The sequence below is a fragment of the Grus americana genome, chromosome 14 (assembly GCF_028858705.1).
Source record: "Grus americana isolate bGruAme1 chromosome 14, bGruAme1.mat, whole genome shotgun sequence".
In the NCBI taxonomy this organism is placed as follows: Eukaryota; Metazoa; Chordata; class Aves; order Gruiformes; family Gruidae; genus Grus; species Grus americana.
This window is the reverse complement of record NC_072865.1, coordinates 1131603-1142970: the sequence shown is the minus strand read 5'-3', so window position 1 is coordinate 1142970 and position 11368 is coordinate 1131603. Positions and strand designations below refer to the sequence as shown.

The 11368-nt window shown below is 42.5% G+C and overlaps 1 protein-coding gene across 2 annotated transcripts; it reads right to left on the bottom strand.

Moving 5' to 3' along the window:
• Nucleotides 1-2050: 2050 nt before the first annotated feature.
• On the bottom strand, nucleotides 2051-9307 carry YIPF5 (Yip1 domain family member 5). Of its 2 annotated transcripts, XM_054841506.1 has the most exons (6): nucleotides 9155-9307; nucleotides 8764-8874; nucleotides 7029-7201; nucleotides 5615-5760; nucleotides 3771-3952; nucleotides 2051-3109 (listed from the first exon to the last, which is right to left on the bottom strand). In XM_054841506.1, the coding sequence occupies exons 2-6, from the start codon at nucleotides 8862-8864 to the stop codon at nucleotides 2947-2949; spliced, it is 765 nt and encodes a 254-aa protein (XP_054697481.1). In that variant the 5' UTR covers nucleotides 8865-8874; nucleotides 9155-9307; the 3' UTR covers nucleotides 2051-2946. The 2 variants fall into 2 exon arrangements, with proteins under 2 accessions (XP_054697481.1, XP_054697482.1); XM_054841507.1 differs by lacking the exon at nucleotides 9155-9307 and having other exon boundaries at nucleotides 7029-7197.
• Between the last annotated feature and the right edge of the window lie 2061 nt (nucleotides 9308-11368).

The following is an 11368-nucleotide window of genomic DNA, read 5'->3' as shown; positions in this document are numbered from 1 at the left end:
GATGGAAGCAAGTAATGTCAGTATTTCATCTGAACACTAGATGAGAATACTGATGTTAACAGAATGTGGGGGAGCGTTCAGATTTAGAAAGGAAAAAAATCCTATTAAATACGAAAGGCAAATGTGGGAGTAAAGAATTACAACATACAATCTTGTCATTCTATGTGATGGCAAGATTAAATTGTCTGAAATGTAACTGAAATTGAAGCAAGATCTAGGACAAAACATTATTACAGAAAATCAATGGAATTGATTTTGGAAAGGCAATAAACAGAGTCAATGGAATCACATTAATTAATGTACCAGAAATTCGGGATATTTAAGACTACCAGTCTAGACTTAACTTGTGTTTATGTCGTGAAGTCCTCATCAACTGAAGTGTTTGACCTCCTTCTCCCATCTGCTTCTCTCCTGCCCCCAAGAGACCAGTTAGAAATTCACAGCTACATTCTCCACAGCGTAAGCTGAAGAACTCAAAATGCTCCTGAAACTCACTGGTCAAACCTCACTGCTCAAGTAGGACACGTATTATCCTCTACTGCCATGGAAAAGACTTTGTGAACATCTATATCTAAATAAATACCTTTTCATACGGTCTTTCCAAACCCAGCAGCTATATTGCCAGTGCTATACTGAGACAAGCTAATTTTAATGGTTTTTTCCTGTGCACTTAGTTTGCTCATGCTGTGGTGAGAGGAAAAAGTTATTTCTAACAGTTTAACACAGAAGTACTTGCCCTGGAGCTACCTACAGAATCAGCGCAAGCTTGAAGAAATGAACCACAGTTGTACGTGCAAGGCAAGATCCATTAGCCCGCTTCTCAAAAATACAATATTTGAGTATTAGAACCTGGTGTGCTCAAGGAGATATGTGAGCTTTTATACTTACTAGAACAATTCTGTTTTTAATTAGGCCTCATTAGTAAAGGTAATCACTGTAACTTATTTGCACAAATACAGGACATCATGCTCCATCAGCAGGTAATGTTCTTCATTTCAAGGAGTAAGAACTTTGTGCACCAGGGCAGATGTGGTCTGCTAATCCAAAGAAATCGGAACTGCGAAGTACAGAGTAAATTTTTCTCACCAGTTTAAAGTGAACTCACCACTTTTATTTAGGATGATAATTTGTAATAACGTATCAAAGTAGAAAATTATCTGCGCTCTTGAATTTGCTTCTGGAAGGAAACAGAAGTTTTTTTAATGTGTATGAGAGTTTTAAAATTCATTGTAACAGCCAGTTACAGTATACAGTCCAAGTCAGGAGGGTTTTGTGCATCAGTGTTTGGTTTTTAAGAGGCTTTATGCTCATACGACGCTTCCCACAACCCCCGGTGACACAAGCAAAAGCTGGCTCTGGCCAACAGAGGAGGACCTCGTCAGAAGCTTCTAGCGGCACTAGGAAGGTACTTTTAGGCAGAATTAATGGAAGAATGAACAGAAATGTGTGCCAAGCCTGTGAAATTGTTCATTCATGTATCGGTAAGACAAAAGCTTTCCTCTGAAGGTGCCTTTGCACACTGAGTCTTACCAGAAAGTGTTATGGTAACACGTCTGAGTAGTGATTCAACTCCTGAAGTCTATGAATAGATCATTCCATGGAGGTGACAGATGAACATCAGACTAACACCTGCGGTAGAGTCAACAAAATGAAATCCCTTGGATTAAACTGCTGCAGAAATAGTGGTTATAAACTAGCACTTTGTTAGAGCTTTTTCATTTCCAAGCTGGGAATTACTGTCTACATAAGTAACCTCCCCTCCCCAGTATGAGTTAAAAATATGTCTGAAGCCTTTTTGTGCTTATTTTACGAATTAATTTAAGAACTAGCAAGTGAAGAACAACTATTTTTGCTTTCCCACTTCTTACACTTATAAGACTTCTTGTGACTAACATAAGTGAAAAGTCTAATCTTGTTTGTTAAGTATTTGTGACTAAAACAGCATCAAACCAACTAACTGAATACAGTTTTAAATATGATTTTCTTCAATACTGAAGTTTCTATTTTAGTAAATGAACTCCATTTAAAAAGATCAGAAAAATCAAACACCTTTTTCAAAATTTAAGGAAAATTTAATCAATATGCCTTAAATTATTTTACAGTAACTACAATACTGACAAGCATAACATTTTCAAAATGGTGTTTTCCTTGGAAGTACTGCAAAAGAGATTACTCTTCATCTACTAGTATGTGCACCATTAGGAAAAGAAACTCTAGTTGAAGTCATCTTCAGAAATCCAAGTTAACATATAGCTACTTAGACATCCAAATGTATTCGTATTTCAAGTGTGACAGAATTACAGATCCCTTTAACTTTTAAGTATCTGTTTTCTAATTCATAATTTAAGTATCTTAAATCCTGAAATAGTATCACATTAAATGAACAAATAAATGAGACCAAAGAGCATATTTGTTGAAATAGAGAAAATACTCTAATTGCTTGTGTTCATTTGTGCATTTTGCTTTTGGTAAGAGGGGACAGGAAATAGGTTCTTTATTACTGCAGATTTCTGCAAAGAGTACCCCAAATGTACGGCATCTGCAGTTCTGTTAACTTTTGCTGATAAAAATCTATCAATTTATAACAGCAATCCTTCTCTCTCCCCTAAAACAAAAAAAAAACAAACAAAACCCCCAACCCTCAAATGAACAACCGAAAGTTACTTTTCTAAAGATACAGGAATGGGAAAGAAATTACATTAACTTGATAAGCATGAACACTTATTAAAGCTATAGACACTTCCGGTCTATTGATAACAGTATTCAAAGTCCTAAAAAAGTGAACACGAGACATTTGTTTTCATTGTTCCAGATGATTCAGGACAAGTCTACGTTTTGGGATAGCAACACTATACAGTTGTTTGCAGCTGTTTCTGGTCCAACTAAATGTTCCAAGTCGATGTTTTCATTTTGGCCCACTGGAGTCCAACAGGTTGGACAGTCTATTCAAAAGACAGAAATGAGAGCAAAGACTCCATACAACAAAGCACAGGGGTATGCTACTAGAAGTTGTTGTCCTTCCATTGCTAAGGCAGAAATAAAGATTTTGGAAGCAGAAAAGCTGCACCAGCCAATGATTCCAGCCGTGAGAATAATCCCCATCATTCCCCTGCAAAAACAGAAATAAAAAGAGAATCCATGTAACACTTGTGTACATATGCTTATAGAAGTCGTAACTGGACTCCTAACACCTTTTACCGATTCTAAGATGAATTCTACCTTTTATCTTTGACTTTTAAATTTAAATAGTTCCAGTGAAGACTTCAGAACAGTATTTTTCAATTATGACAGCATAAAACACCCCCAAAGTTAACTTTGTGCAAATGAAAAGTAAAAACAGTGAGTACAGTAACTGTAGCAAGTTCTCTCTTTTCAGTCCCCCATTTCATGTAGCTATGAGCAATCACACTGATTTTCTTCTGTTTATTAAACTCAAATTTGCATCTGAAATTATAATTACTTTTAGAGTTTACAGGTACCGAGATCTGTCAGATTCAAAGCTGACTGAAAACAAACTTGATATGGTTATTTGACTCTATGTATTTAAAAGCTGTTAACTGACTTATAGATAACACCAGTATTCACCTGTCTTTCATTCAGTGAATACCTGAAGATTGTTGATATTTATCTTTTTACACTTACTACAAATTCCTGACATATTCAAGTTATCTGCAGCTTCATCACTGAATATGAAAATTTATTTTAATAACTTCCTTCACCATCTCATAGGAGATGAATCTATTACAAAAATATGAAGTTTATGTACTTACTGCAACGAAAATACAATTGCAAAAGTGGAAAGTAGGATCATAGGAAGAAGACAGTATCCCAGGACGCTGGCAACGCAGCCAAACGAGACGCCCGTCATGCTCATTAAGTTGAGGAGACAAAACATCCCTAAACATCCGATTGCACTTATTCCATACACATAACCAAACTGAATTTTACCAGCCTGAAAGCCAAGCAGAGTAATGCCTGTTAGTGTGCAGAACAAGCAATACCTCCCACCAAGGGGAAAGGAAAGAACGAACATTTACAGAGTATCCTCATTTTCCTCAGTGCCCCCCACCCTCAAGTGTTACCTTCCGATTCAACAGGTAGGACTTTCCCACAACCTGAATTCCAGGACATCTGTGTATTCCAGGCACCCAAGAGGCACATTTATCCTAACTATGTATCTTGATGAACAGCTTTCAATCAAATTGATATTCTTTGACCTGGGCTGAAAAAGCCTGTGAGTTCTTTAATCAACTAACGTCTCATGCTGATTTTCTCGGAAGATTACTTGCAATAATAATCTTTACAGAAATGGTGTTTAAAGACCAAAAAATTTTAAGTCAGGAACTTCTTGACAAATCTAGAAAACAATCATATCTGCTTTGATCTTTTTGCTAGGCTAAGCTTCTTTTCTTTCACTACACTCAATGTATTTTAAAAAATAAGAGCACACAGGAGAAAGTGATAATTTCTTAGGAAAAGAACATTCCAATGTATCTGTTATAAACATGTTCATTAATTCTACTGGCCTAGTTTCCATAAATAAAGGTTACTTATAAAAGTAGGCTTAAAGTCCCCTTGGTAACAAAACGCTACATTCTAAGTGTTGTAGCATGTGAAATTCTAGGCAAAAATTAAATGCAGTGCCTGAAGTCATTTAGAGAAAAAAACTCATTAAAAATATTGAAGCCTTCAGTGACAAGGAAGACTGCTGCTACTCTGTCATTTCATAATTGACACTTTTGAGTCATTAAAGCACAATCTTATTTCAATTAAGCTCAACTAAAAAAACCACCAGGCTTCAACAGCTGCTGACCTGTTAAGAAGTATAAACCATCTGAAAGCAGGTTCACTTTAGAAGTGTTTTACCAGACTGACCCTTGATACTGAAAGTCATGCCTAATGTATCAGTACTTCTAAAATGTTTTTTTTGTTTGTTTTTTTTTGTTTTTTGTTTTGTTTTTTTTTTTTACACATCAATTTTGGGTTTTCTTGCCTCTTGAATATCTGTAAAGAACAATGAATACAGTATGGAGCAAAGAATTACAGTGAAACAAAACAGAGAAATAGACTCAAATATGAAACACCGTAACAGTTAAAACATAAAAGAAACTCCGAAATGAAGAAAGGAAATAAATATTCAAGTATTTAATGTGTCCATTGTTCTGATTCTTAGTAAGACAGAAGATAACAAAGATGCTGCAAATTCTGTACAGTACAATTCTGGAAGTAAAACATCCCAATTTATAAAGAAAACTCAAGCAGGTAAAAATATGAGAACACGAGTCGCAGCCATTCCTGTGACAAAAGGGAGCCATATTCCTCAAAAGCAAAGTATGAAAAGAAATATGAGTTACACTGAAATAATTGCCAAAAAACCAAGCACAAAGACTTGGATTCAAACTCCTCTGATGCAAAGAGACAGCGAACTCATAGATTTCAATCAGCAGTGTGTGAGCCCCAGCTCCTCTTCTATATAGCTACAAACTCTTGGTCAGGATGTGCTCCATGCCAAGAAGTCACTGCCAAAAAACCTACAGGTAACATGCCTTTTTTCCCCTGTGTTTCCACAAATATTAACGCACCAACAGTAATATTTTTGCAATCAATATCTTACCAGTAATAGCGTGGCTCCAAAAGCCAGACAGAAGACCATTGGCCCAGCCAAATCAGTCTCATTCATGATGCTGCCATCTGCTACCTTTAAGGGGTGTAGCACTGTTAGTGTCTTCTGCCAGATGTGGTCGAAATTGATCCCCAATTCTACAAGTTACATGAAAAGAACTATGCATATTTATTTCATTTTTTCCCTTCCGGTCACCCCTGTTTGCTTCACTCCTAGTTTTCCCTGCCTCTCCACTTCTAAATCTCCTCCAGACACAATCCTATGGGGACCAGAGAACTGAGTCATTCCATCAGCCCCCAAGCTGCCTAGCATGCTGCCTCTGGAAATTCCAGGTCTCAAATACTGGGAAGTGACAAGGCGGTTTCTAAAGGACCAGGTAAGAGCAGAAGCACAGTGTTCTGGGTCACCCCAAGAGTTCATTTAGCCTAGCACCCTGTAAGTGGCCAAAAGCAGATGTGCACGAGAGTATAAGCACAGAACATGTAGATTCCTCAAGTCTACAATGACTGGTGGCTCAAGGATTTCTAATTCAACAGAGCTTTTCTGTTCTTAATTACCCTCAGCGGATTTCTCTTTCATAAACCACCCACCCCTTTTAACACTGAGGGTCTCATGACAAGGAGTTTCACAGCCCCCTCCAGCGAGAGATGATTTCAAGTCTCCATCCATATGGTTTGACCACAGTTGTGCGTCAAAACCTAGTTGTGAATGCAGTTACTAGTTGCCCACCTCAGGCCCTGGGAAGCATCTACGTAAACAAAACAATTGTTTGAAGAATACACAAAAAAAAAAGCACAGCAGGGTGGAAGGTACCACGACTAAGTAGAGGTGATAGGTATCATGAATACCTATCTCTCTAACCATGAACAGGCAGGGTTTCTTCAGTCATTTGGTACGGAACAATAGATGTAAGCTGGAAACTGAAACCATCAATCCAAACACTAACTACACATCTGTGCTGGCATTCTGCACAGGCTGTGTTCTGCACAGGCATTTCTGCAGTGTTTAGCATCCCTCTTTAGCCATGAAAGACTTCAATTCTAACCAAAGGATCAACCGAAACTAACTGCATCAATTTATTTCACAAAACGTGGGCAGCTGCAAGTATTATTTGCAACAAGAGTACTAGTGTCTTGCTATAGGCACTGGATAAAGTTAGGTTATCCATTTAATTGGTGACATCTTCCAGAGAACAGCTGGTATGAAGTAATAAGGCACAAATTTAAAACTGCAGAAGTTCCCACAAGAACATGTATTTCATATACCAAAATACAGTTGAATAAAAAATTGATTTAATTTCAAATCAACTGTGCACTTTCAGAAGTACGGAATACACACCCTGCTACTCAATTTATCCCTAAATTGAGAAGGGTTTCAAATCTTGGCCATAAAGCATCAGTCATACCTTCTAATAGAGGAGGCTCATCCTCAAAATTACTTCCATAAAACGACTGTGCTGAAGTTGGAGTGTATGTCTGCGTTGGCTGGTAAATCTGCCCTGTGTAAGGCTGCTGCTGCTGCATCATCTCTGGAGGGACAAATCCACTTTGTTGCGAGTATTCGTAGCCTCCATACTGCCTACACAGAATGACATTGCATTATGGACAGATACAGACTTTTATTTTAAACACCTCCTGGCAAGGGCAAAGCTCATTTTCAGTAAATAACTTGCAGCAAACAATCCTATCTGTCGTCTTTTTTAAAAAGCCACATTAGATGGATGATCCTCTACACTGAGCCAGGCCTTCCAGGCATATAGGCATGTTTACCAATTCAAACCCTTATAAACAATGCTGGTAGGCTAAACAAGATAGTTCTTCCTATATACGCTAGTATTGGTTTTTTGTTTCAAGTCAGAGGCCTGGAGAAATAAGCATTATCCATTCACTGAGTTACTACTACAGGCCATAGACCCGTAAAAGAGGAGGAAAATTTTATACCTCAAACTTATTCAAATATTGTCCATTAATTACTACTGACATCTCATTTGATGCCAGCATTAATTTGCTATTTAGAATATTTGCAAACTCACTACTAGAGAGCAAAGTTACTCATACTATCGCTTTTGTTACCTTCTATATTTAAAAAATGAGCTTAGTTTTTTAGAAAAAAGTTGGTTTCCCCTTCACTTCGGCACCACGTGCACGAGGTAGCATCATGACGTGTAAGGAGGACTTACAATACGGACATTAAACATGTTATGACATCTACCTACAGGACATGATGCAGGGGTGAAAAAAGGGCAGCTTCTATTTCATATATTCACCATTATTTACTAACAAACCAATTTACACTGCCTTTGGAATACTCTTGTAAAGAATATGGATAAAAATATATATTGCTACCTTTAGAAAAAGCCTAATGAAAGCTATCTTCTGTTCCTAAACAAACTCATTAAGCTATTCTTGCCACTAACCATTTACAAGTCTAACTGCAGAGATGTCAGTAAACTTCTCCAAAATATTTAACTACAGAAATAGGAATATAAAGAAGGAAACCCCAGAACTCATTCTCCTTTCTTTCCCTGTGTTCGCAGAGTTCAGCCTTGTCACAACACTGTAATCCTTCCCAGGACACAACTAGGCAGCTGCCTGCTCCATCTCCCGCAGGGATCGCACAGGTCACACACAGACCAAGCCCTCAGCCTGAGGCTGGGTGTTCACCCAGGACCCCAGGAGCTCCCCAGCCTAGAAACACCCGCCACCTTTCCTAGGAAAGCCGAGGAGTCAGCACTGACACTGCAGGCTCACTTAGTGACGCTCTAACTCCTGAGTGGAGATGGATTTACAGAACAACAACATTTCTTTTCCCAAAGATGTAAAGATTATTCTTATAATGAATATTACTCATAGAACCTTTCCCTCAATTTTCTAATCTTTGCTTTAAAATGTAGAAGGCAGAGTCTTCAACATACAACTGCTTTATATCTCCATTTATAGGATGTAAGTTATGCTCTTCACAAAACAGAGCACAGGAACTCAACTGCAGGCAACAACAGCTGGCTGGAAGGCCAGCCCTCTTCCGAGCAGACAGACCATCCCACAACTATCCGAACTCGGGCTTGCTCGCTAAAGACGCGTGCCAGAAGGGCTTTACACGGGACACGCGTTGCACAAGCTCTAAGGGCACATGCGAGTTACTTGCTGTACGGTCTCCCGCTGTAATCGTAGGGCTGGGCCTGGTCATCGATGCTGTAGCTCGTCTGGAAGAAGTCTGTGCTGAAGCTGTCGAACCCAGACATCGCAAGGTATCTGCAAGAGAACGCGAGGTTTGCTCGGGCCTCCCACCCCGCTGGAAGGGAGCGCCCCGGGGAGAGGAGCGGCCCTGGCCGGGGACCCTCCCTCAGGGCCGCCGGGAGCTCCCCAAAGCACAGCGGCCGCTCCGGGAGCTCCCCGCCCCGCCGCCCTCACCCAGGCCGACCGCAGCCGCGCCGTGCGCCGCCCCCAGCGCCTCGGCCGCCGCCCCAGCGCCTCCCGTCCCCGCAGGGAAGCCGGGGCAGCGCGGTGTCGGGCGGGCGGCAGCCGGACCCACCTGCACGGCCCCGGGCCCGGCCAAACCCGCCGCCGCGGCCCCTGCGACGTGTCACCCAGCGGCAGAGCACTTCCGGGGCCGCGGGGTCGCGCGTGCGCACAGCGCGCTTGGCGGAGCCCCTTCACGGGGCATGCGCCGTCCCAGCACCGCCCACCCCGCCCCCTGCCTGCGTGGCGCCTCCGCGCCTGCCGCGCACGCGCGGCGCCGCGTTGCCAAGGGGACGGGGCGCGGGGTGGGGGCAGGATGGCGGTGGGGCGCGGGATGGCGGCGGGGCGGGAGGCTGAGGGGCCTGGCGGGGCCTGGCGGCTTCGGGCTTGTCCTGCGGGAGGGCCCCGTCATCCCCCTCACCCCCCTCAGGGCTGGGGCGCCTAGCGATCGCGTTGACCCCGCGAAGCGGGAGCTGGCGGTTTTTCCCTGCGTTGTTAAGCCTCCCTGTTACGACTGAGGCTTCGAAGCTTCATGGCTGCTGTCTCCCATTGTTTGGTCTAAAAGCTGAAGAAAAGCAAAACATTGGCTTTTAAATACATGTGAAGAATAAAGTTCTGTCCGTATTTCACTCTGCATGAAAGCATTAGTAGTCAGTACCTCGTTTTACTGCTTTGCCTCATCTTACGTGCTGAGAGTCAGAGGCCCCAGCTGTGAAATAGAGTAATACTGATTTATTGTGAGGTGAAGCTGTAATGCACTGTGTAACCACTAATTGTTATTTATTTTACTATTCTCTCCTGGTGCAGCCACCACTGCTATATCAAAAAAAAAAAAAAATTATGGTTGTAAATCCTTCCATCAATATCACCCAGCCTGAAAACTCTGCAGAAACCCAGTTGGGAAACCCTGCCGCGGCCGTGCAGGGCAGCCGTGATGGTGTAAAAGCCGTTAAGGAAAAGCTGACCTTTCTTGGGAGGCACAGAATGGACAGAGACCAGGCTCTGGTGATGGTACCGGCCATGTGTGCCTCCAGCCCGTCACTGCTGCGTTTGCAATTAGTCCTTTGTCAGCTTGGAAGAGCTCTTGAGGGAGCAAGGAGAGGGGCTGCGGGGACGGGATTTCGTGGGTGCGAGGGGAGCGGGAGCCCAGAAGCGACGCTGGCTCGGCTCTCATCCCTGGCGAGCTGCGTGCTCCCCGGGACCGTGAGTCCCTGCGGGGAGGCACAGTGGCGGCAGGCTGCGGGCTTCAGCCCGGTTCCCAGGCTTTCTTCACACTCAGCAGTCTCATCTGCTTTCAACTGGAGGCAAAACATTGGTTTCACTACAGTTTACACACACCAATAACATCAGGGGGTTTTCAGGAAGAGTTTAGCATGAATGCATTTGAGGTCACAGAGGAATCCATTCCTAAGCAACATTTTTATTGTCAAAAATCTCTTTCTCTCCAGGATTTTTTTCCCTATTATTCATCAAAAGAAATGGTATTGTGAGTCCTTGTTTAAAGTGGAGCAGAGTAGGGATAAAATGCTGCTCGCATGATTCAGACAGAATTCTCGTTGACATCAGTGGAAGTAAGAGAGTAGACTTTAGCCCCAGAGATAGTTTTGCATAATGTTCATTTAAGGTGGCGTGGGTTTTTTTTCTCAAGGCCACAGCTTAGCTACATGAGGTGGTTTTGCCTGCGAGTTTAGCACCGTGCCCCGCGATCTGCCTGGATCTCCCGAAGGGAGCAGGGTGTGCTCCCTGCACTGCAGGGATGGGAGAGTTCATGTGAGACCACGGGGCCTGAAGGAAATGGAGGAGGTGATGGTGCTGCCGAGTGAAAAGTAAATAATCGCTGTAATTTAGTATTAGACCTTCATACCCTTTCACATGCCCACATCAAATAAAATTACTATTTTCCTTAGGCCAGACAAAAACTTCGCTAGAGGCATGAATCTTCCGGTCTTTACTAGTTAGCCCGTCCCTCACAAGTGAGCTGCAGGAGCTGGGAATACTGTGGAATTGAGAAAAACGTGACTGGGACTGTGAAGACACTCTCATGTCAAGAAGCTCCTTTCCTTCACTTCGTTTATCCCCCTAGTTTCATCATTTTGCTCCCTTTTTTCCATGTAGGGCCAGGGGAAAAGGCTGTACTCGGACTGTTAATTAGAATTTGTTCTTCTTAACTACCCAGGGCCCCGGTGCTGAGCGCAGGGAGAAGGGAGCGTGCGCTGCTGCCTCGGGTGGGCTTTGTGGCGGCCGGAGCCCGGGGAAAGCCCGGCTGAGGTAGTTCGGCTGAACCGTC